At 41.4% G+C, this 26,973-nt stretch overlaps 1 protein-coding gene across 2 annotated transcripts in view; it reads right to left on the reverse strand.

The window, feature by feature from the left end:
* Window positions 1-2,382: 2,382 nt before the first annotated feature.
* Window positions 2,383-26,973, reverse strand: part of LDAH (lipid droplet associated hydrolase) — a 356,814-nt gene continuing 332,223 nt past the window's right edge. For both annotated transcript variants that reach the window (XM_089657355.1, XM_089657356.1), the window contains exon 7: window positions 2,383-10,804. In XM_089657355.1, the coding sequence (XP_089513481.1) occupies window positions 10,622-10,804 (183 nt within the window). In that variant the 3' untranslated portion in view covers window positions 2,383-10,621. The remainder of the gene's footprint in view (window positions 10,805-26,973) is intronic.

The following is a 26,973-nucleotide window of genomic DNA, read 5'->3' on the forward strand; positions in this document are numbered from 1 at the left end:
TGTCACAAATGTTTGTAGAAGCAGTCTGCATGCCTAGGTGCTTGATTTTTACACCTGTGGCCATCGAGGTAATTGGAACACCTGAATCCAATTTGGGGGGGTGTCCCAATAATTTTGTCAATATAGTGTATATGCCCAACATGGATCAACAACATACTGGTACATTTCTGGTGGTTATACCGGGATGATGCCCGCAGCTACAGGAATCATCCTGGTATTGATATTTTTCAGCTGGCGGTTCGCTTTCATGTAAAAACTATCTAGCTGCTGGATCGCTTTTACAAGCTGCGGGAAGGGACATCCCCTCCCCCCCTACCATCTTCCAAGATTTTCTTGGGCTCTCTTGTCCCACAGAGACTGAAATGCCTCCAATCATCTGTATGGTCTAAGAGACTGGAAGCTATGAGCATTTCATCACTTCTGCTTCGCCAGATATAAACAACACCATTTTAAAATTGGGAAAGCATCTGATCAAACTGATCTTGGTGTGATCAGATGCTTTAGGGGCAGAGGAAAGATCTAGAGTCTAATAGACCCCAGATTTCTTCAGAAAAGAGAACTGTCACTGTCTATTACTATCACAGGAGATATTTACATTCCCTGTGATAATAATAAAAGTGATAAAAAAATGTGAAAAGGGCAGTGTAAAAATAATAAAAACGAATTTTCCCCCCATCCCCGTGCTAGCACGCAAAGACAAACGCAAGGGGTGGCCCCGTGTTGGTATATAAATAGAGATTGCATGCATGTGAGGTATCACCGCGAACGTCAGATCGAAGGCAGTAAGTCTAGCACTAGACCTTCTGTGTAAATCTAAAGTGGTGACCTGTAAAGGCCATTAAAGCATTGCCTATGGATATTAAAAATGGAAAACAAAGAAAGAAAACAAAAATGTATTTTTTCTTTTCCTTTTCAAAACCCTATGATACTCACCATGCCTCTTATCAAATTCCTTGGGTTGTCTACTTTACAAAAAGGGGTCATTGGGGAGGGGGGGTGTTTGTACTATCCTGGCATTTTAGGGCCTTTTAAACTGTGACAGGTAGTGAGGAAGTGATATGAGGAAATATGCCCTTTGAAAGCCTGGAGACAGGTATTGAATTTTGGGAGCCTGTATCTATGTAGCTAGGCTGCCAAAAAGTCACTCACATTTGGTATCCCCATACTTACGAGCAGTAGCAGAATGTGTTTTGGGGAGTTGTTCCACATATACACATGGCATGCGTGAGCAATATATCATTTAAGTGATAAAAAAAATGTTGTAATTTTCCAAAAAATTGTGGCAAAAAATAAAATGTTCCATGGACTCAACATGCCTCTCAGCAAATTCCTTGGGGTAGCTACCTTCCAAAAAGGGGTCACTTGGGGTTTTTTGTTCTGCTCTGCTATTTTAGCACCTTAAAAAATGTGATAGGCAGTCGGAAAGTAAAAGACGCGTAAATTCCAATACATATACCATAGTTTGTAGATGCTATAACTTTCACACAAACCAACTAATATACATGTATTAGGATTTTTTTTACCAAAGACATGTAGCGGAATACATTTTGGCCTAAATGTATGACTAACTTTGAGTTTACTGCATATTTTTTATAACCAAAAGTAGAAAATATCGTTTTTTTTCCCAAAATGTTCGGTCTTTTTTTCTTTTAGATCACAAAAAAATAAAAAAACCAGTGGTGAGCAAATACCACCAAACGAAAGCTCTATTTGTGTGAAAAAAAGAATACATTTTGTTTGGGCACAACAAAATTTGCATGAGCGCGCAATTACCAGTTGAAATAGCGCAGTGCCGAACAGCAAAATATGGCATGGTCATTAAGGGGGATAAATCTTTTGGAGGGCAAGAGGTTAATGTGTGTTTGCTATCACCATTAGGAGAACCTGTAACACAGTGAAAAGGCAGGAATAAATATAACTGGGAGACAGGGATAGAACGTTGGCACCCTTTAACATGAAGTGTCTGAATAAGGTCCTTCATGGCAAGATCACCAGGTAATATTTTAATGAATGCTGCAAAATTAAAAATATTGGAAGTATTCGATTTTTGAATGAATATTAAAACGCTAAAGCTTATATGAGATTTTGCTGATTGTGTTTATGTCTACTACAGTAATGGCCACAAATATTGGCACAACTGCATTTCTGTGTCAGATTTGGCTTTCAGTTTCTCCACTTTTTTGTGTCAGACCTATACAAACAAAAGAAATAAACATAAGAATGCTGAAACATTTGTATCTGAAAGAATTTTCTGAGAGAATCGGTGTATTATCTGACAGAAATGCAGAGGTGCCAATATTTTTGGCCATGACTGTATATATTGTGGCACTAAGATCCATCATGTTAAATTTGCAATCCACAAAAAAAAAACAAAAAACAACATTTTACATTTAGTAAATAGATGTATTTTATTGCCATTTTGCATCACTGATAATATCATTATTATAAATTACATATAAATACAGCATAAACATTGATCATATTTGCCTTTTCTTCCTGTCATCCAGCTAAAAGGAAGAGACAAGACAGCAGAACTGTGGGGTTCAGAGCCCTCAGTGTTTACACCACTATATATGAAATGAAAGCCACCCCTTCCAGCTTCTGACTGGTTGCTGGTGATATGACATGAAAGTGAACCTGTCCTCTCTTTTAAATGTTTAGAAGTGAAAGTAATGCTTGATAGTGGATGTCACAAGATGTTTATTACCTGCATTAGCCATAAAAGCCTTGCCCGTGTGTATGATTTAGTTTCTCTCCGGTACTGGGATCTTTGACATTACCTTGATTTCACAAGCTTAGCTCCAATTAAGTGTCTCCTTGTTCAATGACAGTACGCTTGCTGTGCTCCTGAGGCAATATCACTCAGTGCAATGGCATTTGGTAGGGCTTAAGCTGGCCATACATCAATCTTTATGCTAAGAAAATGTGTAGTATCTGTTGTTGTCAGTTTTAATGAACACAGAATGCTACTATCCCTTTAAGCACAGTGGAGGGGGCACTGGCAAGTTATTCTTGATGCAATAAAGTGGGTACTGTGGGAGGGATCCATTCCGAGGTTGAATCTGAAATGGTGTACCAGGCTTGTCCTTGATTGTAGACATGCTCTCGCTAAGTGCTAATGCCTTTCTGGTAGGATCGGGGATGCTCTTTTCTGGCCAGGGCCTGGGAAGCAGAGAGCCTGCAGTGTCAGTGCCCCCTGAGGAGCTTTTATTATCCCTATGGGTTTGGGACCCCACTATGAGTAGTACTAAGACACGGTACTACAGCTTTTTTCCGCACTAAATCAATTTTTGTTACCGTGCCACACAGTCTAGCCATTGTCTCACACATTGACATTTAATGACTTATCCTTAAGTCTAAGGTGAAGATGTGTGGCCCCTAGGTCCCTGTCTTTGCGGTCTCTCTTTGGGGGAGCCTCTAACATAGTACACAATGGTCAGCTTATCACAAGGAGAGGGGCCACCAGGCCTTTTGGCTAGGGAGACCAAGGTGTGTCTTGTCCCCATCAGGATTCTTGCACCCTGGGAGGGACAGGGAAGGGTCCCTCTTCTTCAGGAGGGGACCATATGGTACAAACTAGTGCTCTTTTTTGTGTGTGTTCACATGTTCTTTCGCCATGCATCATGAGCTTGAAAACAATACACTAATCAAATTTAGAACAGTGTGTGGCCTGCCCACTCAATAGAAGTCTATTGTTTAATCAACTTCAGTCAAAGGGGCATGTCCATCCCTGTCATTAGTGTGGATCACTAGTCTCTGCGGCCTGGGGGCTGAATGTGGCCCTTTGCTTGCTTTTATACGGTCCTTAGGGCATTATTCCCCCAACCTTCAGCAACAATGGGGCATAGTTCCCTCCACTGACGCCAACAATAGGACACTATTCCTTCCACTGACACCAATAATGGCGCATTATTCCTCCCACTGACACCAATAATGGGGCACTATTCCTCCTACTGACATTAATGATAGGACACTATTCCTCCCACCGACACCAATGATGGGACACTATTCCTACCACTGACACCAATAATGGGGCATTATTCCTCCCACTAGAACCAATGATAGGGCACTATTCCTCTCACTGACACCAATGATGGGACACTATTCCTCCCACTGACAACGATGGGACACTATTCCTGCCACTGACACCAATGATGGGACACTATTCCTACCACTGACACCAATAATGGGGCATTATTCCTCCCACTAGAACCAATGATAGAGCACTATTCCTCTCACTGACAACAACGATGGGACACTATTCCTCCCACTGACAACAATGATGGGACACTATTCCTCCCACTGACACCAATAATGGGACACTATGCCTCCCACTGACACCCATAATGGGGGACTATTCCTCCCACTGACACCAATGATGGAGCACTATTCCTCCCACTGACACCAATGATGGAGCACTATTCCTTCCACTGATGCCAACAATGGGACACTATTACTCCCACTAACACCAACAATGGAAACTATTCTTCCCATTGATACCAGTGATGGGGCACTATATTTCCCTTTAATACCAATGATGAGGCATTGTTTACTCGCACTGATGCCGGGACATTTTCTTCTCCAACTGGCCACAATACGGCCCCCCTAAAGTCTGAAGGACAGTAAACTGGCCCTGCGTTTATAAAGTTTGGAGACCCATGGTGTGGATGAAGGACTTATTTTTTTTAAATCAGCTTGTTGGCTGAATGAAAAAAAAAAAAAAACTATGATTGGCCATCTTTACGCACGATAGTCAGGCCCTGGTAAGAGATTAAAACTAAATCAGAGTGCACAGAGGATTTTCTGGCTAATAAAAAATGCAGGTTTTGTTGGTGTCTGTTTTTAGGCAGAACTTTTACTTTTCATAGTTGAAAGCTAAACTCCCGGAAAAGCAAATATTGTCTACATAGAAGAAGCATGCGTATTGTTACTTGAGTCTTTGTGTGCTTTGTGAATTTCTTCCAGATCTGTGAATTAATCCAGTGTGGAACTTTGCCTATGTGCAGGAGCTTCCTCTAATAAAGACTGGTCACTGCTGCTCTCAATCCTGGTGCAGGGTGACTGGTCTGGTCTCCACCCCCTCCTGTAATGGTTGGACCCATTGGGACCCTCTCACAGCTATGCTCTCTGCACAGGCTACGTACCCAAACAGTGATGATGGCGCTGATACCTTTACAAGGTAATATTGGGGTTTGCAAAGGCAATTGGTGGATTTATATCCTTTTTGGTCATTAAAGTGTTACTTTAATTACCCACAACAGTAAAATTAGTCCGTATATGCAGTAAAGCATGCTTGTTATACTCACTGTGGAACCTAAGTGGTTAATCCTCTGCATTGTGTGAAAAGGCTATTTTATCCTTTCTTCTCTGCCCCTCCTCTTGTTGAAATGACCACCTGATACAGACTGAACCCATGGTCACATGCACATGCTCAGTTTAGTGTGTATTGCTGGAGATGCTCCTACAAGCTTTAACCAGTGCTCTGCTGAAGTCACAAGACTGCTCTAACTGATGATGACTAAAGGTATTTAGCAGTTTATATTTACTAAAATAATTGCATTTCCATGTTCTGTGTACTGTGGGAGACCAGATATAGTGAATGCAGGGTCCTGGGTTTAGTAACACTTAAAACAAAATATTTAAATAAAAAAGTTTGTGTTCGGAGTTCAGCTTTAACATGTAGTACATGCTCACTTCCATGTCATCTATTGCTATTACTCATTTACCTAGCTATGTTAGCTCTCTGTGGTCACCAAGAATTTAGTCTAAAAAGAAATGGATGTAAAACAAAATAATAGAGATGAATCAACAAAAACCAAGGTTAAAAAAATAAAAACTAGAAAAATGATGAATAAAAAAAAAGATTAAAAACATAGCTAGAAAATGGATACAAAATTGATGACGGATAAAAAATTAATCTCAAACTAACTGGAATTTTTAAATATTTCTTCTTTCATCTATTAAAGAGAACCAGTCACAGCAGGATTTATGTATGAATCTGAAATTTTGTGTAGGCTTATGGATTAAATATTTACATCAACCGCCCCTATTTTACTTTATTTTTTCTGTCTGCCTGGTTCTGACATTTAATCCCACCTTTTGGTTGGGTTATCTCCACAGTAGAGCAGGACAGTAGACCAGGAGCCCTCCTTCCCCTTAAAAAAAAAAAAAAAAGAAATCAGTACATATATCTTTCTTGAGCTTCTTCGTCATCTGGCCAGTCACATGATATGCCAGATCCTCTTCACCTTCTGCAGTGGTGGACAGTCATGCATTAGGAATGGCGCTAAGGTGATGATGTGAGTGCCATTCTCTGCACCCTTCTCCTGTAAGCCCAGGCTGGTGTGATGCTGCATCCCCAAGGGGGCAAGTCCATTACAGGTTCACAGGAAGTGGGCTGAATGACCCTGGCCATCATTCAACCCAGAAGAAGAGCGATGCTAGACCCTGAAGAACAACTTTTGGGAGGAACAGTGCCAGAGAGGAGCTTCATTTTTTATTTTCATATCATTTTACTCTTTATTTAAAGCTAAAGTTCAGCTTTTAGTAAACGAAAGAGAGAAATCTAAATCTAACAGTTGCCCAACAGTGAAGCAAAGGTGATCTTTCAAACTAAATAGGGGGGCAAATGTAAATATATTATAAATAACCCAGGAAAGTGCAATGATTTAAAACTAAATATTCAGATTCATATATAACCTCAACCACGACTGTTTTTGTGTACATTTACTTATGTAGACAATCATACTGTAAAGGAGGCAGGTAGGGAAGGTAGACACCGCACTTACTTTATCATTGTTAAAGCCTTGTCTCCTGTAACTAAGCCCCACCTCCTGTACCGCCAAGCCCCACCTTCCTTGTCAGGTCTGATTCACACATCACTGATGCCCTAAGACAGTGAATGGGCCATGTGGCCAGGATTGAGCTGCCAGTTGTTGCATGAAGGGAGTCCATGTAAGTGTTTGGATATGCAGTGGTGTGTGTCCGCAGATGAGTGGCCCTGAACACAATGTGAGTTTTGGACTGCTTGCCTGTACACCTGTCAAATTTGTATGAGCAGCTGTGTCCGTGCAGCCTCTGCATCCCCGTACACTTATATGGGCTGCCAGCATGCAGCACCTTGTGGCTAAAGCTGCATAAACAAATGGCCCATTCACAGTCTATTATTATTATTATTATTTATTATACAGGATTTATATAACGCCAACAGTTTGCTCAGCACTCTACATAATGAAGGTAGACATTACAATTACAATACAGTTTGGTACAAGAGGAAACAGAGGGACCTGCTCATTAGAGTTTACAATCTAGGAGGAAGGGTTGAGTGATACAAAAGGTAATAGCTGTGGGGGATGAGCTGATGGAGGAAATAAATGGGGGTTTACTAGGTATACGCAGGATAGGCTTCTTTAAAGAGAAAGGTTTTCAGGGATCGTCTAAAGGTGGATAGATTAGGAGACAACCAGACAGATTGGGGTAGGAAGTTCCATAGGATGGGAGACGCTCGGGAGAAGTCCTGTAGGCAAGCATGGGAGGAGGTGACATGGGAACTAGATAGTAGAAGGTCTTGGGAGGATCGAAGAACGCAGTTTGGTTGATATTTTGAGACCAGGTTGGTGATGTAGGTGGAGGCAAAGTTGTGGATGGTTTTGTAAGTTGTTGTTAGTATTTTGAATTTTGTTCCTTGGGTGAGTGGAAGCCAGTGGAGGGATTGGCAGAGAGTCTACAGGCCTCAGTGCCATGTGACTGAGACCTAAATGATAGTCTACAGGCCTCAGTGCCATGTGACTGAGACCTAAATGACTACTTTAAACTAGTCATATACAATTAAAACTGTACTCCTTATGCAAGTTGTACTTAGTTTATTGAAGTCATTTGGTTATAGAGGAACTTAACCTGAAATGAAAACCTGCTAGCAGATAATTATGTTACAAGAGGCTCTGTAAGTCTCTTCTATTATAAAACCTTTCCACCTGCCTGTGTTGTAGTTTTTTTTTTACGAATTGTACACTGACAGCCATGAATGCCAGAATGAATGAACTCCTGTGCACATGTGCAGGAGTTATGCCATCCTGGCCCATCCAATCAATGCGGATAAAGACTCCTGATCCTGGAAGGAGACAGAAAAAGAGATGGAAGCACCAGTGATGATTCCATGAGGAAGCTTGTGGATGTTAGAGCACTAGAGAAGGGCACTTTACAAAGTAAGAGTGACATAATGTGCAATTATGCTGTTTATGTTGACATATTATAGCAAAAGCTCAGAGGATACCTGACAAATTCAACTTTGCTTCAACACACTAGGGTGCAAGTCTCTTGAGGAATGCTGATCAGCCTTTATGGCATTTTAGCTTGGGTGTGTGTCCTGAAATCCTTAAGAGAAGTCTGTTTTAGCCTACACTAGGGGTTTTGAACAATATTTATTTTATTTATTTATTTATCGAGTTTATATAGCGCCAAAGGGTTTGCTCAGCGCTGTACAATAGAGGGGGACAATACATGAAACAGAACAGTAACATCAAACAGTACACAAGGGGTAAGAGGGTCCTACTCAATCGAGCTTACAATCTAGGAGAGAGGGGGTAGAGGCACAGGAGGAAATGGCTGTGGGGGATGGAGTGGTAGGAGGAGGGAAGGGCAGCGGCTGTTAGGTGAGGGTGGGGTAGGCTTCCCTGAAGAGGTGGGTTTTCAGGGAGCGCCTGAAGGTGAGGAGGGAAGGTGACAGTCTGATGGATTGGGGTAGTGAGTTCCAGAGGATGGGGGAGGACCTGGAGAAGTCTTCTGTCGTGCGTGGGAGGAGGAGACCAGGGAGCAAGATAGAAGGAGGTCCTGTGAAGAGCGAAGGGTACGGGTAGGGTGGTACCTGGGAATCAGGTCGGTGAGGTAGTTAGGGGCAGTGTTGTGAATGGCCTTATAGGTCAGGGTGAGCAATTTGAATTTAATGCGTTGGGCAATGGGGAGCCAGTGGAGGGAGAGGCAGAGGGGGGTGGCAGAGGTGGAGCGGCTGGTGAGGTGGATGAGTCTGGCCGCTGAGTTCAGGATGGTCTGAAGCGGGGAGAGCCTGCACTGGGGTAGGCCGGTGAGGAGGGAGTTGCAGTAGTCAAGGCGTGAGATAATCAGGGAGTGTACGAGTAGTTTAGTGGTGTCTGGGGTAAGGAAGGAGCGTATCTTGGCGATGTTCCAGAGGTGGAGCCTGCATGTGTTTGTGAGAGATTTGATATGAGGTTGAAAGGAAAGGTTTGAGTCCAGAATGACGCCAAGGACCTTGGCTTGCTGGGCGGGATTGATGGTGGTGTTGTTGGTAGTGATGGAAAGGATGGGGGGGGGGGGCGCGGGAAGGGGGAAAGACGAGAAGCTCGGTTTTGGAGAGGTTGAGTTTGAGGAAATGGAGCGACATCCAGTCAGAGATGTCGTTTAGGAGGTGAGTGATGCGGGCGGAGAATGTGGGGGTGAGGTGAGGGGTGGATAGGTAGATTTGAGTATCATCAGCGTAGAGGTGGTAATTGAAGCCGTGGGAGTGTATGAGTTTGCCAAGGGAGGAGGTGTAGATGGAGAAGAGAAGGGGTCCAAGGACAGAGCCCTGGGGGACCCCAACAGAGAGGGGGAGGGAAGAGGAGGTGGTATCGTTGTAGGAAACGCTGAAGGAGCGTTGGGATAGATAGGACGAGAACCAAGAGAGAGCGGTGTCTCTGATGCCAAGGGAGAGTAGTTTATTAAGGAGGAGGGGGTGGTCGACTGTGTCAAAGGCCGCGGAGAGGTCTAGGAGGAGGAGGACAGAGTAGTCGCCTTTGGCTTTGGCGGTTAGTAGATCGTTGGTGATTTTGAGGAGGGCAGGAATATAAAGCTCATTATCAAGATATGCTAGACTCTGAAAGTGTTTGCAGGGATCTTCCATGATGGCAAATGACAGTTGATAAAGTGGGCTATACAGTACCGTAAGGTGAGGTGAACTGCTTGTTTTGGTCTAATGGGAACATAAACAGCAGTTTTACCTTTCCTCGTTCCCTTCAGCAGCTTCTGCTCTCTTCTTCCTTTCCAATGATCTCTGTTGTGGGTAGACCCTTGCTGTCCTCAATTACAATGCGGAGCTGTCAACTCTGATGTTACGGTAGAGTTTCAGTGTTGGTAGAATATTAAAAAAGTCTCCAACTTATTACTCCCAAATGGGGTATAGTAGTTACTCCCATTTATGCATTTTTAATATAAGATGGAGACTTTTTATACTCTACCAACACTGAGACATGTATACAATTTTAGTTTCCTTCTGCGTGGGGGGTAGAGAGTGCCTCTTTTAAACTTTACCATGGTTTTTGAGATATGGTTTGCGTACAATAAAACTGAAAAGGTGAAATGGGGGACAGCTTCTTTGTGGCATATATTGGGTAATATTTTGTTTGTTAAGTCTATAAGACAGGAGGTAGATTTTTGGGAACTATATTCTGTATGGTACCAGTGATTCCAAACCAGCCTTACAAACTTTTTTTAATGATTGTTTTGGGGATCTAGAGTCGATCAGTATTATATTTATTATTAGTAAATCCAAGAAGAGTGTCTACCTTCCCTTCTCCATCACAGCACTCTGTCTATTACGTCAGTGCAGGTGCACTAGAATCCGATGTACCTATAATACCTTTCCTATCATGTCTATGATAATGGAGGCCACTTCTTTGCTCGAGTCCAGAACAAAGGCATGTCTGATTCCTCTATTGCATAGCCATATATCACCGTCTGGAAAGTCCTTCTTCAGGTCTTTATAATACTGGACCGGGCACCAGTGGTCAGAGGCCCCATAGTAGAATATTAGCTGAGGAAAGAGGAAAACACATGTATTTTTAGGTTTTCAAGCACAATACAACATTATGTATGTGTTAGTTATGCATAATACTTTTAGCTTTGGTTAAAATAAAAACAAATGGCAGGTCTGGACTATTTAAAAGTCAACATGGTTGCCAAAGTCCTGGAGGCAGAACCTGGAAAATTTTATGAATGTTCACACATACATTCTGATTACAAATGGAAATTGATATTGGTAATCAACAAGCAGAAGCACATGGCCTAAATTCAGCAATGTTATCATTCTCTATATAGCTTACACATATTGATTGAATTTATACTATTTATAATGTACATCTATGTCATAAAGCGCTTTGCCTGAATTATTTTTGCATGAATATTAACTTCTGCCGTTAAGAGTTTTCACATAACTGTAAATTAAAGCTTAGTCAAAAAAAATCAGCAAAAGTCAGCAAAAAGGGACATTACTTACTATCAAATTGGGGGACAGACTAAAACATTTAATGTGAAAATGGCTTAATGTAGCTTAACGTGCAATAAACTGTCTAAATCTCAATCAATTGACTTGAAACTTTGCACAGCCCAAGTTCTCAACGTCCCAAACATGTCCTAGAAGTTGCATAGATTTCAGCCTTCCACAAAGAAAATGGGGGACATTAAGCTTGTTTTTTGGGGAGCTTAATGTAGCTTAACGTACAAAAAAGAGCTTAGATGTTGACCAATCTCCCCCAAACTTCACACAGTAGAAGACCCTATCTATGGCAACATATTCTGAAAATTTCAGGTCATTTGGTAAATCACATCAAAAGTTATTCACATTAAGCTATATTTTACAGTGCTAAAACATTTAATGTGAAGAGCTTAATGTAAAAAGAGCTTAACGTACCATAATGTGCCTAAACCTCAATCAATTGACTTGAAACTTTGCACAGCCCAAGTTCTCAACGTCCCAAACATGTCCTAGAAGATTCATAGATTTCTGCCTTCCACAAAGAAAATGGGGGACATTAAGCTTGTTTTTTGGGGAGCTTAATGTAGCTTAAGGTACAAAAAACAGCTTAGATGTTTACCAATCTCCCCCAAACTTCACACATTGGAAGACCCTATCTATGGCAACATATTCTGAAAATTTCAGGTTATTTGGTAAATCACACCAAACGTTATTCACATTAAGCTATATTTTACAGTGCTAAAACATTTAATGTGAACAGCTTAATGTAAAAAGAGCTTAACGTACCATAATGTACCTAAACCGCAATCAATTGACTTGAAACTTTGCACAGCCCAAGTTCTCAGCATCCCAAACATCTCCTAGAAGTTTCATAGAGTTTGAACTTCCACAAAGAAAATGGGGGACATTAAGCTTGTTTTTTGGGGAGCTTAACTAGTTGCCGACCGCAGATAGCCGAATGACGGCTTCACTGTGGCCGGCCAGTTCTGGGTGGACGTCATATGACGTCCCCCCAGAATGCGCTCTCCTGCGCGCCCCAGGGGGCGCGCACCCGGCGATCTCCGTGAACGCTGTGTCCTACGGACACAGCTGATCACGAGATGTGGTAAAAGGCCGATCATACCGGCCTTTTACCACGTGATCAGCGGTGTCCAATGACACGCTGATCAGAGGGAAATGCAAGTGCCGGTTCTCGGCTGCACTTTCCTCACGCTGTCAGATCGTGAGGAAAGTACTGCCGAGAACCGGCAGTTGTCAGAGCGAGGATCGGCACCGATCATCAGGGCCACTAATGATCAGTGCCCTGATGATCGGTGCCCAGCAGTGCCACCCACAGGTTCCGCCCACCTGTGCCCAGCAGTGCGCCCACTAGCTCCGCCCACCTGTGCCCAGCAGTGCACCCACCTGTGCCCAGCAGTGCACCCACCTGTGCCACTCTGCAGTGTCACACACCTGTGCCCAGAAGTGCCACCTACCTGTGCCCAGCAGTGCCACCCACCTGTGCCCACCCACTTGTGCCCACCAGTGCCACCCACCTGTGCCCACCAGTGCCACCCACCTGTACCCACCCACCAGTGCTGCCCACCAGTGCCACCCACCAGTGCAGCCCAGCAGTGCTGCCAGTCAGTGCCACCAGTCAGTGCCCAGCGGTTGTGCCAGTCAGTGCCGCCAGTCAGTGCCCAGCAGTGATGCCAGTCAGTGCCATCTATCAGTACCCATCATCAGTGTCACCTATCAGTGCCGCCTATCAGTGCTGCATATTAGTGCCGCCTATCCGTGACACCTCATTAGTGCTGCCTATCAGTGCCGCCTATCCGTGCCACCTCATTAGTACTGCCTATCAGTGCCCTTTAGTGCTGCCCATCAGTGCCGCCTATCAGTGCCCATCAGTGCTGCCTCATCAACGCACATCAGTGAAGGAGAAAAAATACCTGTTTGAAAAATTTTATAATAGAAACAAAGAAACTTTTTTTTTTTTTCAAATTTTTTGCACTATTTTAATTTATAGAGCAAAAAGTAAAGCGCCCAGTGGCGATTAAATACCACCAAAAGAAAGCTCTATTTGTGAGAAAAAAATGATCAAAATTTCATATGGGTACAATGTTGCATGACCGCGCAATTGTCAATCAAAGTGCGGCAGCGCTGAAAGCTGAAAATTGGCCTGGTAAAGAAGGGGGTATAAGTGCCTGGTAGGCAAGTGGTTAATGTAGCTTAACGTACAAAAAACAGCTTAGATGTTTACCAATCTCCCCCAAACTTCACACAGTAGAAGACTCTATCTATGGCAACATATTCTGAAAATTTCAGATCATTTGGTAAATCACACCAAACGTTATTCACATTAAGCTATATTTTACAGTGCTAAAACATTTAATGTGAACCGCTTAATGTAAAAAGAGCTTAACGTACCATAATGTGCCTGAACCTCAATCAATTGACTTGACACTTAGCACAGCCCAAGTTCTCAATGTCCCAAACATGTCCTAGAAGTGTCATAGATTTCAGCCTTCCAGAAAGAAAATGGGGGACATTAAGCTTGTTTTTTGGGGAGCTTAATGTAGCTTAACATACAAAAAAGAGCTTAGATGTTGATCAATCTCCCCCCAAACTTCACACATTAGAAGACCCTATCTATGGCAACAAATTCTGAAAATTGACCTCAATCAATTGACTTGAAACTTTGCACATCCCAAGTTCTCAACTTCCCAAACTTTTCTTAGAAGTTTCATAGATTTTGAACTTCCATAAAGCAAGTGAGTGACATTAAACTTGTTTAGCCCCTACCACCTTGTGTAGTGGCCGTAGCGTGGGACAGCCAATGGGGGAATATTATGAGTGTGTGTTTATAGCTCACCAGCCAATCACTGGGGATTTCTGGCTTGTGGTGCATGCTTGGGAAGTGCATTCTTCCAAGTTCCAAATACCAGTCAATATTGGCACAAAACCTTTAGGCTTCTGCTAGAAAGCTGAACATGAAGAGGAACTTCATTTTTCAGCATGACAACAACCCAAAGCATACATCCAAATCAACAAATGAATGGCTTCACCAGAAGATGATTAACGTTTTAGAATGGCCCAGCCAGAGCCCAGACCTGAATCTGATTGAAAATCTGTGGGGTGATCTGAAGAGGGCTGTGCACAGGAGATGCCTTCGCAATCTGACAGAGTTTAAGAGTTTTTGCAAGGAAGAGTGGGCAAATATTGCAAAGTCAAGATGTGCCATGCTGATAGACTCATACCCAAAAAGACTGAGTGATGTAATAACATGAAAAGGTGCTTCAACAAAGTATTAGTTTAAGGGGGTGCACACTTATGCAACCATATTATTTTAGTCTTTTATTTTTACTTCCCTCCACCAAAAAGATTTCAATATGTTTTTCAACTGAGTTGTACAGTTTATAGGTCACATTAAAGGTAGAAATTTTTCTGAAATTATTTTTCTTTGTCTTCTTATTTTCTTACATCACAGAAACCTGACTTTTTTAATAGTGGTATGTTGACTTTTTATATCCACTGTATATATTCATGAGAATTGCTATGTGCTCAATCTTAGTACAGTCTACCTCCAGGCTTGGCCTGGGGAGGTAATGCTTATGTGCGGGAAAGGTTTGACTAGGCCTCAAGCCTAGAAGGGGCCTCACATGCTGATTGAGGAGGAGAACGAGAGACGTTGGATGGCTACTGGAGGTACCTGGTACTAGAATGGACCTAAGGGGCAAGTCTGTCTGACCTATTGAAGATCACATGACTATCCATATTTAGCTGTTCCTCTAATAACCAGTGCCGGCTTGTGCTCCTATTGATTCTGCACTGTGAAATACTGAAAGGGTCTGGTGAGTCTGAAGTTCTTTTCTAATATAGTTTTGACATGAATGTTCTAAACCCTATGTCCTCTCTCCCAGTTATGAAGTTCCCCAATAAAGAATTCAAAGATGTACTTAAACTGACTGGCGCCTAACTTTTCTTTGATCGCACATCCCTTCACAGGCCTAGGATCTGCACGAAAACAAAATGTCAGCCTTCCCTGCCTTTGAGGGTCAAGGGGGTGCTGTACTTATTTTTAGGGGAACTAATTGTGGCTTAAAGTACAAAAGAGAGCTTGGATGTTATCCAATTTCCTCAAAATGTATACAATAGAAGACTCTATCTATGCCAACATATTATAAAAATCTCAGGTTGTTTGGTAAAACAGACTAAAGATTATTAACATTTAAAGGAGAACTCTGGGCAAAATCTTTTTTTACATGTTCTTGTTGCTTATCTCCTGCCTTCCCTGAATATGTAATCCATTTTCTTGTTATCTGAGTAGTTGTTCTAGTAAGACCGATCACTGCTATGCCTCATATTCCCACAGACACCGGTCTTGGTACATCCCATCTGTAGTTCTGTTCTCCAGCAAGCAGGGATGTATTTCCATCCCTGCTTATTGCAGTGGGCGGACCAGGATACACAGACCGCCGGTATGTACCGTCCATGGAGGTGGTGTCCTAGGAATGACAGCCCCCCTGGGCTGCTCTGAAGGCTGCATCCAAGGGAGTCTGTAACCCTTGCTGCCTGCACATTGGGGTAGCATCACAGCTGGCTCAAAATCCTCTGTTTGCTGTACCATCCAAAGACCAGCTTTCGGAAGACCAGCTTTCTGGTTCTGGTAGCCGCTGCCCAATGTCCCCCAGTGAAATCACTGGTTGCTAGGACCGCCTGGTATCTAGCAACCAGTGATGTATATGCAAAGCCACAGAATTCACAGCCAGGAGGCTCCAACTTTATTCTATTGAGCTGCTCCACCTCCTCCATTGTCTGCCCTGCTTACCATGACTATGGAAGAGTCTGAGAGCTGTGATTAGGGGAGCCAGGAATAGAGAGACAGAGGATGGCATTCTGTGCTGGAGGAACAAGAGAGTGTAACTAGAGATGGGTGGGGGGGGGGCAGAGCAAACAGCTGGAGAAAGCAGCTGAACATCCTACACTGGCAGACCTGCAATATCCTCCGTGAAAATTCTGCCTCCACTGCTGTTCTGCACCAACAGCCCTTCTCTGCCTTTACTGACAACTGAGAGTACGGGAAAGGCTGACAGGCTTTAGTGATCACTTTGCTTCGTCTCCTTGTGCTGTGAGCTGAGCAATTGGAGCCAGTCAAGCCTTGATATGTAGTGGCATTGAGAGTCTCGTCCCCCCCCCCCTTCTTTCTCTCTCCCTCTCCCTCTTCCTCCCTCTATGAATAACTTTTGGCATGTTTTATGAAACAACCTGAAATTTTCACAATTTGTTGGTACATGTAGAGCAGGTTTCACAAGTGATAGTTCAGTCTGGACCTCAGCCGTACCACCTAGCAGCCTGAGCGGACTCATTTCCTCCCACCACTGCAGATGTTAAGGATTATTGTCCTGCAGAGGGTGGGAGAAATGGCAAGGTGGACGGGGACCTGGACCCCCCATGCACCCGCCCACCGCAGCAGAGCGGGTGGAAGGAATGGAAGGTCTACAGGGGGAGCAGCAGTTGCCCGACCCCTCCCCCTGAATACACTTGTCGCCACTGAACCCACAGCAAGGAGAACCTGAATCCCCTCCCCCCACATTCACTCACCTGCCACCGCTGTTGAAGTCACAGCAGAGTGGGTTGGAGGAAAGTAAGGTCTACAGGTGTATGCCCAACCTCTTCCCCCCAATGCCCTCGTCCACCACTGAACCCACAGTAAGGAGGAGGGCAGGAGGCACGGAGCCTAGTGGCAGCAGCAGGTGTGCACACCCAGAAGAGGAGTCTAACTTGCCACTCTCCCAGACCTCCACAACACTGAGTTAAGCTAGGGGGAGATTATGGGGGGGTCTGTGATGTCAGAGAGGGAGCTGTGATATGGGGGGCTGGGAAGTGAGAGGAGGGAGCTGTGAGGGGTGAGCTCTGATATGAGTGGCTGTGAGAGAGGGGAATTGTAATACTTGGGGAGCTGTGATAGGGAGAATCTGTGATATGGGGGGCTGTGATGTTATATAGGGGACTGTGATGTGAGAATGGGGAGCTGTGATATAAGGGGCTGTGATGAGAATGGGGGGAGTGCTGTAATATAAAGTTTTGTGACAGTGGGGCAATAATGTGAGAGGGAGAAGCTGTGGTATGGGGGGCTGTGATGTGAGAAGGGGAAGCTGTGATGCGGGAGGGGGAGCTGTGATATGCCGGGCTGTGATGTAAGATGGGAGAGCTGTATTATGGGTGGGCTGTGATGTGATGTGGGTGGCTGTAATGTGAAAGGGGGGCTGTGATATGAAGGGTTTGTGATGTGAGGAGGAGGGCTGTGATGTCAAGAGGGGGTGAGCTGTAATGTGGGGGGTTGTGATTGCAAAGGCGACTGTGATGTGAGGGAGGGGTCTATGATTGCAAGGGGATGTGATGTAAGTGTGGCTGTAATGTTGGGGGCTCTGATGTGAAAGGGAGTTGTGATATATAGAGGGGTGTGATTGGAAAAGGGGGACTGAGGCAATTAATTGAAAAGGGGCTGTGACGTTAATGACCTGAGTCATAGAATAAAAATGAGATTCGGAACTCTGCAGAAAAAAAGGATTAAAAACTGGACCTCCATGAATTTTAATTCAGTACCCGTGATGTAGATTCTTGTATTTTGTAAAGTTTGGGGGAGATTGCTAAACATCTAAGCTATTTTTGTACGTTAAGCTACATTAAGCTCCCCAAAAAACAAGCTTAATGTCCCCCATTTTCTTTGTGGAAGTTCAAACTCTATGAAACTTCTAGGAGATGTTTGGGACGCTGAGAACTTGGGCTGTGCAAAGTTTCAAGTCAATTGATTGAGGTTTAGGCACATTATGGTACGTTAAGCTCTTTTTACATTAAGTTGTTCACATTAAATGTTTTAGCACTGTAAAATATAGCTTAATGTGAATAACATTTGGTGTGATTTACCAAATGATCTGAAATTTTCAGAATATGTTGCCATAGATAGGGTCTTCCAATGTGTGAAGTTTGGGGGAGATTGGTCAACATCTAAGCTCTTTTTTGTACGTTAAGCTACATTAAGCTCCCCAAAAAACAAGCTTAATGTCCCCCATTTTCTTTGTGGAAGGCTGAAATCTATGAAACTTCTAGGACATGTTTGGGACGTTGAGAACTTGGGCTGTGCAAAGTTTCAAGTCAATTGATTAAGATTTAGACAGTTTATTGCACGTTAAGCTACATTAAGCCATTTTCATATTAAATGTTTTAGTCTGTCCCTCAAATTGGATGTGTTCTTCTGGTGCGGCAAGAGTTAATAGAGCTGAGGGACCTATCATATGCAGACTATGCCTGTCTTTTCCACCTACCTCCTCCATTCATGAAAGCTGTACTATAGTTGTGGGAGGAAGATTTCAACTAATGCAGGAGCCAGCAGCATCATTGATTTTCATATTTTTTTTTTTACTAAATTTAGTCTTTAAAATAAATGTAAAGTGAATGAAATTTAGTTTGCTAAAGCATTGTGAATAATAATAATTGACATTTTTTAAAACCGAATTTACTTGTTTTCACAATTTTTCCCCACTGTTGCTGATCTCCTGCAGCCTCTTCGCCTGCTGACCCCCTGCAGCCTCTTTGCAGCTACTGCCTGTCTACATGCACTCCAGTTATGGCTGGAAAAGTGGCGGGTGTGGTAACATGAAGTGTCGTCATCCCTTGTAAACCATATATGGAAGACCCTCTTTTTTATGGGATTTTTAAGGCACAAACAAACCAATGCCTAAACAGGGCATGCTGAATACCACTTCACATTGCCACCAGCGTGATAGGTAGGACATTCCAAATTCAAGGATGAGGATGTACAAAATCATCCTCCACATGTTGAACCATACGTTGTTGATGTCCACTGGCATGGAAAAGTTCCCTTAAACTACTGGATCAAATGTGCGGGGGAAATAGAGTCACCTGTCCAATAGCTGCATGTGCACGAAATTTGAATTTGGAATGTCCTACCTATCACCCTGGTGGCACTGAGAAGTGGTCACCCTTGGAGGCAACTAGGGCAGCGTCTTTTCCCATACTCTCTCTTACATCAATCTGGGAGGACTTGGGAAACAGTGGCTACACATATGCTTTTTGGTTTTATAATAAGTGGCGGTTCTTCTATTTTTGTTCCAGTGCCTGGTTATGCATCATGCCCTGTTTAGGTACTTCTGAGGAAGAAATTGTTTGTTGTCATGATCTGAATTCCACCTTCCTTACCTGTGCAATTACTGTAACAGATATGTAATGTATAGCCGCCATATTGTGTATGTCTATGTATATTTTAATATTTCGTGCAAAAAAAAATATGGTTCTATAAATTCAACGGCTCTACCTGGTTTCTTTGTGCCTTAAAAATCCAATAAAAAAGAGGGTCTTCCATATACAAGTTATGGGTGGTGATGAATTAGCCACTTGTAGTCAGCACTGGAAGCCCTTGCCTCCAACAGATTGTTGTCACACTAAAGCAGGAAGTGCCCAAACAAGAAACTTTATAATAGGATCACCAGGTATCATTTTAATATTTTAACCCCTTCCCATCGCTGCCTCCCGGCCCTTTAAGAGTTCTAAATGCAAGAAAAAGGAGGTCAGCATTCCAGTCTTGTGCTGTGATTGACAGTCACATGATCAGAAAGCTCCTGATCGCAAGTAGGCATTGGGAGCTTTTCGATTCCCACTGGTAACTTTGCTGGGAGCGTGCATGCTGCGCACTCAGCACAGAATTGTTAAAATTTGGGATGCATATATGCAGCCTCTTGTTGATAAAGCCCACCAGTCGAGAGGCCACATATGCGTACAGCCAGCAGGAACAGGTTAAAGACCTAAAACTATTGAAAATTATTTTTATTAATATATTATATAATTTATATAATATTAATTTGTTGAAGCTTATATGAGATTTTAGGATTGGGATTATATCTACTTCAAGATCCATATAAAATGAAGGAAGGCTAAAAGGAGATAAGTTATATCTAAATAACATAATTCCATATATAGCAACACATACAGAAAGGCCTTTTGAAATTGATCATTTTGCCATAATAAATAAATAAATAAAAACATAAAAAAGTATATATATATATATATATATATATATATATATATATATATTTATTCCCTGTATAATTTAAGCTCCACCCACTGCCATGGGAAGTCTTGTCCTTTCTACTTTTTGACTAAAATTGAGCCTTGACTGAGGTGAGCAGGACCTATCTGGAAAAGTACTGTATGTTTGTATTTCTGCATTATTCTGTGTTTGTCATCATCCCTCAGTTTTAGTGCATTATTAGGAAAAACATACTTTTTTTTAGCGGTTTACTAAAAAGAACCGGTGAGCATATAAACTTTGAAGTTATTTGCTAAACGAATTACGGACTTGGAAAACCCTGCAATTGTAGCTTTATTAGTGTGCTTGCAGCAAAAACAACTGTTAATGATACTTTTTTAATATGCGCTAACAAAAAATTTTTAGAACAAGCTTTTGGGGTGCTCCATTTTTCAGTCCAAGCAGTACTGATGAGTTAAGTGCAGTTACACAAAAAGTTTTAATCTGGAAGCTGTGTGGTATTCTTTTTTTGCATCTTGGGATACAAAATATTTGTGCAAAAGTACTGCTTGGAAAACACTGTTCCATCATTGCCTTCCCCATTTAATCCTCCCAAAATATTTGTACTTTACTCATCATTTTGATGAAGAAATCACAAAATGATTTTTAGGGGTTAAATGGGGAGGGCAGTGATGTAACTGCTTTGTTCTTAGACTGGAGAAAAATCTAGAAAAAAGTCAGCATTATACTGGCATAAAACGTTTTTCTCTAAATATACTGAAACCCAAATACTGTAATCTTTATTGGGTTATGTGTGCAAACCCTTCCCACTATATTGAAAGGTACAGCTGATCTCAAAGCAAAACAGGGAAAGAATTAAAATATATGCTCGATGAATAGGATGCAACTATGGATCAAACATTCCGATAATGAAATATCGAAATTGGATAAGGAAATTCCAACGTTATTACTATAAATAATGACTTCTTCAGAATCTGTTCTTTACTGAAACAAAGTGAGGATCTACAGTATATAAACATCTAGAACAATATACTATAGATATTATCCAAAAAAAAAATAGAAAACATTTGTAGGAGACCAACTGTTCTTCCAAATGGGAAAAGCTGAGGAAGCACCCCAAACTGAAAATGTCTTCTATTTTTCTGTGCAAACTTGTGTATGAATTCCTCACACACACACTAACTGGTCAGTTGGTAGCAAACCTTACTTGAAAGGTGGTTCGAATGGTAACAGATTCACTCATACACGTAATTAGGGAAAAAAATATGTCTCGTACTGATGATGAGGATATCAAGGTCATTCATAATGAGCAGGAAATGCACAAAATCAGATGAATAATAGTCTCAATTTGAACGAACACCCACATTTTATTACGGCAGGGGCTATTCCAAAATCAAGTTTTAAAACAAGTAATTTTTAGAGACAATATTAAAGGACCCAAAGACAAGGGGAGTACACCAAGGAGAATTTCAAAGGTGGACCAATACACAACAAAGAGGTAATGATATGGAAATTATCAACAACAGCTTTGGTCCAACAAGGGGATAAAGTCCATCTTGTTAAGAACATCCTTCCTTTTGCACACAAACACAATATAGAAGTCATTCATGGAGGGCCAGTAATGCTGTGAAGAACTGTATAAAGTGCTAGAGAAAAAATAGGATGATTTCACGGTAGGAAGTTATTGTTTTTGAAATGTCCCACCCAATTGTGGGAGGAGGGCACAATGGAGGCAAATCCTGAAACTGATTCAGTAAGTGACAGTAACAACAACCCCAGTCGGAAACAATTAAACAACAGATCTAAATAAATGTTCTCCTTTAAATACCAACTCCATTGCTGAACTCTTTGTAAAGTCTGTTTTTCAAGAAGTTGAACCACTACTCTGTTCCTAGGCAACATCATGCAGTAGAGTAATTAAAAATAATGAAATTATAGTCTTCAAATTTGCTAATAAAGGAAAGTATATTGTTGCAATGGATAAAGATAAATACAGAACTACACATTTAAAATAGTTTAATAATGGCAACTAGTATAGAAGGGTTTCTTGGTGCTGTTAGTACATTTCTGTGCTGATTTTGATTGCTTAATTGATTACTACTTAATTGATTAGGGTTTATTCCAAGCCCTCATCACTAAGCAAACTGCTGACTTATTAAAAAATAATCATTCCATGATTCCAACTTTCTATACCTTACCAAAAATGCACAAGAATGCCCAATATCCATAAGGAAGGAAGACCATTTATATCAGGGGTGAATAATCTGACCCAGAGTATCTTAATCAATGACTATTGAGACCACATGTAGAAAGACTGTCATCTTATATAAAAAATATAAATACTTCTGACCATTGCTAAAATTTGTGTATCTTATTCAAGTATACCACATGAAAAGAAAGTAGAGGTCATTTCAATACATTTGCAGGTGTATAATGCAGTTGACATTTCCACTACCTCCAAGTGTAGGGCATAGCGATGAGGACTACATGTGCCATGCTGTATATTAACCTGTACCTGGGGGATGGGAATGATTACTTTTTCTCAGGATAGTTTGTCAATATACCTGTGCCAACTTTCCGCTTGATATCCTGATTCTTTGAAGTGGCCCATGAAATTTGTAGCTTGAATTTTTGTTTATCTGCAGAGCAACCCTTTAACCTTCATTTCCCAATTATGTGCAATGTATCACAGGTCATTTTTTATTAGACATGACCATGTACGAAAATTATTTTGGGTACTAAATTATACAAGACATCTATGGCAGTAAATGCTAATCTGCACGCAGCAAGCTCTCATCCAGCTAATTTAATCCAGTGTATTTCAAAGGGCCGGTATCTACGAATTAAGCAAATCTGCACAAAAGAATACGACTTTAAAGTAGAGGCAAAGAACTTTAAAAATAATCATAACTTTCATACAAAACATATCTCTTAGGAACTGTTTAGTTTCCTGGTCATTTCTCTGTAAGCCTGTATGGGGGTCCATGCCAATTTTTACTCCAGGGTACCCACAGATGTGATAAATGTATAGAGGAGTAATATTAATAAATGGTACAAATTTGATAATGAAGCACTTTTTTAAAGCCTAGTTAAAACTGTCACTTCTACAGCCAGCTACAGGTACAGTCACCTGCCCCCACCATATATTCCAGGGTCCACTGTCGCACCTGTGGGCCTGGAACTGGCATGGTGTGTGTTGGCGGGTGGAACGGTGAATGAAAACAGAAGAGCTAATGGCCCCCCTATGGGATAGGGGAAAAACAGTAAAAAAAATAACATATAATAACAAAAAAAAAGTTTTAATGTCTCCCACCATCACATACATGTGTATAAGAACATAAAAGCATGCAACAGGTGCACTTATGAATGAAAACAAAGATTGTGCCATACATGTGAGGTATCACTGAAAACGTTGAAGTGGGTGAAATAATTGCAGGACAATTATTTGTGGTTAGAGATACACAGCTAACCTGTAATGGCTTTTAAAGCATCACCTATGGATGATTTGGGGTACTAAAGTCTGTTGCCATTTCACAGGTGCACACAATTTTAAGACTTGACATGTGTGGTATCTATTTATTCACTGTAACCTCCTCTTTTATATTTTATAAAAAAATGCTCTATTATATTGTGTGCAATAAAATTAACTTTAATGTATTTTTTTTCAGAAAATTTGCATTTGCTAGATGTGCACTAATATCATATGAATAAAATATTATAACTAGCAACATTTTCTTTTTCAGTGTCTGTTTTCAGAAAATATATGATTTTTTTTTTTGAGGGCAAAGCAATTCAACTTAAGGTCTAAAATGTACATTGTAACGTGTGCAAAAACTGGAAAAAAAAATGGCTCTGGCAGCGAAGTGATTAAAGTATAATTTGAGACATTAAATATATCATATATTTAATATGCAGCGCCCACACCATTTACAGTACATGTACACACTAGTTTTTCTAATTTACCCTACTGTCATATCTAAATTACTTAATGATCCTTCCAGCTTGCTTGTATTAGGGACACATCCTTTAGATGGGTGACAATGTTGAAAAAAGTTGCTGAATGCTGCCAACGTTGTCATCCATCTAATGAATAGTAAATAACTGTACAATGTCAGAATATCCAGTCCTTTTTTTCTGTTCATAGCCTACCAGTGATCAGTCTTGTTCTGCCCAGTCCCACCCCTCCACAACTTGACATTGGGTCAACAGTGGGTCCTAGGAGAAGAAAGCCTGTGAATTTGTACAGTACCTAGCTGGCATCCAATGCTGCAACTGCTCTTGGGAAGTGTAATTTGGAAGAAGCTTGTGAAGTGCCCCAACTACAATCTTACCTATCCTGATGCTTTCTATTGGAAATGACATATAAGCCACATGAACAGTGTTGAAAATGACACTTAGGAACTTTTTGTTAAATATTGCACCCAGCACTTTTTCATAGGGTATGTATGCTTTTACATGCATACTGTACATATTAAGGCCTTGTTCACACTAGTGCATGTCATGCAGCCCACGTTTGGGCTTTGCTGTGCACACATTTCACGCGAGAAAAAGGTGCATGCACCTTTTCAAAAATTGATCTCCAGGGAAACTGCATGGACTTTTGACCATGTGCGATCCCACACCCACGATCGCGGGTTGTGGGTGCGAGAACCAATGTGATTCCTGCACTTGCAACCATAACACACAGAGCGGGTTAGTGTGAACCTATACTAAAAGGGTAAGCCTTGAGATTCGCTTTATCAATGCCCATATCCGCCGACATTAACACTCCTCACACATACCTACCCTATTAGAGAGGGTAAGGGAATTACACTTCATCTATAGCATGGGACTACGCTTATCTCAGGATCACAATAAACAGAGCTCCTTCACAGGGCTTTGGGCTATTTGGACTATACTACGGAATTCTCAGGAATTCCATGACAAATTATTTTTCACCTAAATGTACAGTCCCCTGGGTGACTTTGGTGAAGGAAAGATGTTTTGCCTCGCCCCCTCCATTTCTGCGTCTCTCTCTCTCCCTTACCATGTCACCATTTCCCTATTCCCCCCTCCCTACCCTCTTGCACCCTCCCTTCCCATGAACCTGCCCTTAAACAGGTGCTACACATAGGATCAACAGAAGAACATAGGCACAAACCCCCCTTAACTAATGGTATCTCCAAGTGTAAATTTGATAAACCTTCCACCATATTTTGGAGTATAGGTTCCTTTGAAACTTATGAGGCATGCAGTGAGATGCAGACATTCAGTTACTATGACATATTCAAATGGGTCCTTTTGAGACTCAATAACTCATGCTGAATGTTCTTGACTAAGACATAAGGTATATTTATACTGTACCATTTCTACTGCCCTTCCCCTCTGATTTTCTGTATCCTTGACTTGTCACATTTTCAATAAATTCAGATTGAAAAAAAAAAACAAAATCAAATACCCCTTCCACTATTACACAGACACACACACAAACTAGGGCAAGTGGACCTACCAATATTTCAGGATTGTACAAAATAGAAGATAAAAAAGTGAGACGCTGCACCCAGGACCCAGGCACAGCAAGGTAAGAGTGCTACCCAGTAAATCCAGATTACTGACCAAAAACTGTTTATTTCAGTAGAGAGAAAGCTTTGTTGTTTCTGGTCTCCTAGTTTTTAGATTTGTTTACAGCTTCAACTTCAGCTCTTACACTTCTAGCATGTGAAATCTCTTTACTTTATGGCTGAAAAGTACTGAATTTAGAGTGCGACATCCCCGTTTATATGCCAAACAAGTAAATCCACACATAAAAGCTCCACTTATTCATATTTATCAAATGAGTAATTACTGGCAACGCACCTCTGAAAATTTATAGACCAGCGCGTGCTTATGCGTGGCTTGTACTGACATTTAAATCAAAAGCACATCAAAAGAATAATTAAGCAGAATGATTAAGCAGATGGTATTCTTAGAAACATCAAGACATAAATTTAGTATGATTTGGTTAAGTTTTTCTTCCCATTCTCTAGAGAACACAAACGAAATGTCATGACAATGTTCTGTTTTTGCATTTGCATGGTCATGTATTACGACTTTCACAAAATGCTCAAACAATGAAGCTGCTGCTTATTATGAATGAAAGTAAAATTATTACAAAAAGGGTCAAATTCCCCATCTCCCTTTCCCAAGACTGCTCACCATTGGGAGCAGCTGGAGTGACAAGAATCCACCCTCAGCTAGGCCTGACCTGCCTGCCCAGGCTGTAATAGTAAATTGTAGGGACCAATGAAACCAAAATGATGCAGTGCTACCCTAATAATAAAATAATACAATATGGCAAAAACAAACAAAGTGACAAATATATATATATGACAAAAAATCATTGGATTGATCCTCTCTGGGGATCTCAATATAAAGTGACATAAAATATATATACATGCCAATAAATCAGTAGATTGATCCTCTCTGGGATCTCAAGTGAAAAAGTGACCACACCTGGTATAAAAAACCAGGAACCAATACCCCCACTATCCAAAATAGGATCATACACAAAATAAAAAAAAACACAAATAAGCGTGAATCCCTAAATAGGGATCAATAAATTCATGCAAATGATGGTGAAAATGAGAAGGTGAACCCCTAACAGTGATCAACAATATCATGCAGATTGTGACAAATAATGGCTAAATTAAGCCATATTAAA

Source organism: Staurois parvus, unplaced genomic scaffold (assembly GCF_062004578.1).
Source record: "Staurois parvus isolate SC_StPar_1 unplaced genomic scaffold, SC_StPar_1.0 ptg000985l, whole genome shotgun sequence".
NCBI classification, from domain to species: domain Eukaryota; kingdom Metazoa; phylum Chordata; class Amphibia; order Anura; family Ranidae; genus Staurois; species Staurois parvus.